At 65.2% G+C, this 860-nt stretch overlaps 1 protein-coding gene across 1 annotated transcript in view; it reads right to left on the bottom strand.

Moving 5' to 3' along the window:
- SOX4 (SRY-box 4) overlaps positions 1–860 on the bottom strand; it is a 3718-nt gene that overhangs the window by 2240 nt on the left and 618 nt on the right. Inside the window, 2 exon segments of the mRNA XM_014940789.1 lie at positions 1–149; positions 330–811. The exon segment at positions 1–149 is cut by the window's left edge and continues 4 nt beyond it. Coding sequence (XP_014796275.1) covers positions 1–149; positions 330–811 — 631 coding nt within the window.

Below are 860 nucleotides of genomic sequence, written 5' to 3'. Positions count from 1 at the left end.
TTGGCGGAGGCCGTCGGGCCACCGGGGCCGCCGCCCGCGCTACCCCCGCCGGCGCCGCCCCCGCCGCCCTTGTCCGCCTTGTCGCCTCCGGGTTTGGAAGAGCTGTTGCCCGATTTCACCTTCTTCCTGGGCCGGTACTTGTAGTCGGGGGAAAAAAAAATATATAAAAATTTTAAAAAATGATTAAAAAAAAAAGAGATAGAAACCAAAGCGCCCCGGCGGGGCGGGCGAGTCCTGCCGACAACGCGCGTCGGTGCCTCCTCCAGCAGCGCCCGGCTCTCGCCTCAGTAAGTGATCCCGCTCTCCCCGAGCACGAGAAGTAGTTTCACCAGCCCCTTCTCAAGAAAAAAAAATATATAAAAATTTTCGGGGGACTGCTCCATGATCTTCCTCCTCTCGATCTGCGACCACACCATGAAGGCGTTCATGGGCCGCTTGATGTGCCCGCTGGGCGTCTTGCACCAGCTGGGGTCGTCGGCTTTGCCCCCCGTGGAGGCGGTGGAGCCCGGCGTGGGGGAAGAAGCGATGCCCAGCTCGATGCCGGCCCCGGAGTCGGAGGTCTCGGCGGCCAGCAGCGCCTCCGTGTTCTCCGCCGTGTTGGTTTGCTGCACCATCGCGGCGGCGGCGACGGCGGAGGGGGGCTCGCCGGGGCTGGACGCCGCTCCGGCGCGGGGCACGGCACGCAACTTCTTCTCACAACGGCACCGACGAAGAGGAGCCGGAGGAGGAAGAAGAGGAGGAGGAGTGGGAGGACGCGGAGGAGGAATGCGCCGTCGAGGGGGCCGGGGAGGAGGCGCGCAGGCTGGTGTAGCTGCGGTGATCCGAGGGCGAGCCCGAACCGGAGGGCGAGGGGCAGGCGG

Source organism: Calidris pugnax, unplaced genomic scaffold (assembly GCF_001431845.1).
Source record: "Calidris pugnax isolate Ruff unplaced genomic scaffold, ASM143184v1 scaffold8, whole genome shotgun sequence".
NCBI classification, from domain to species: domain Eukaryota; kingdom Metazoa; phylum Chordata; class Aves; order Charadriiformes; family Scolopacidae; genus Calidris; species Calidris pugnax.
Note: the sequence above shows the minus strand (reverse complement) of the source record. Positions and strands in the feature narration are given on the sequence as shown.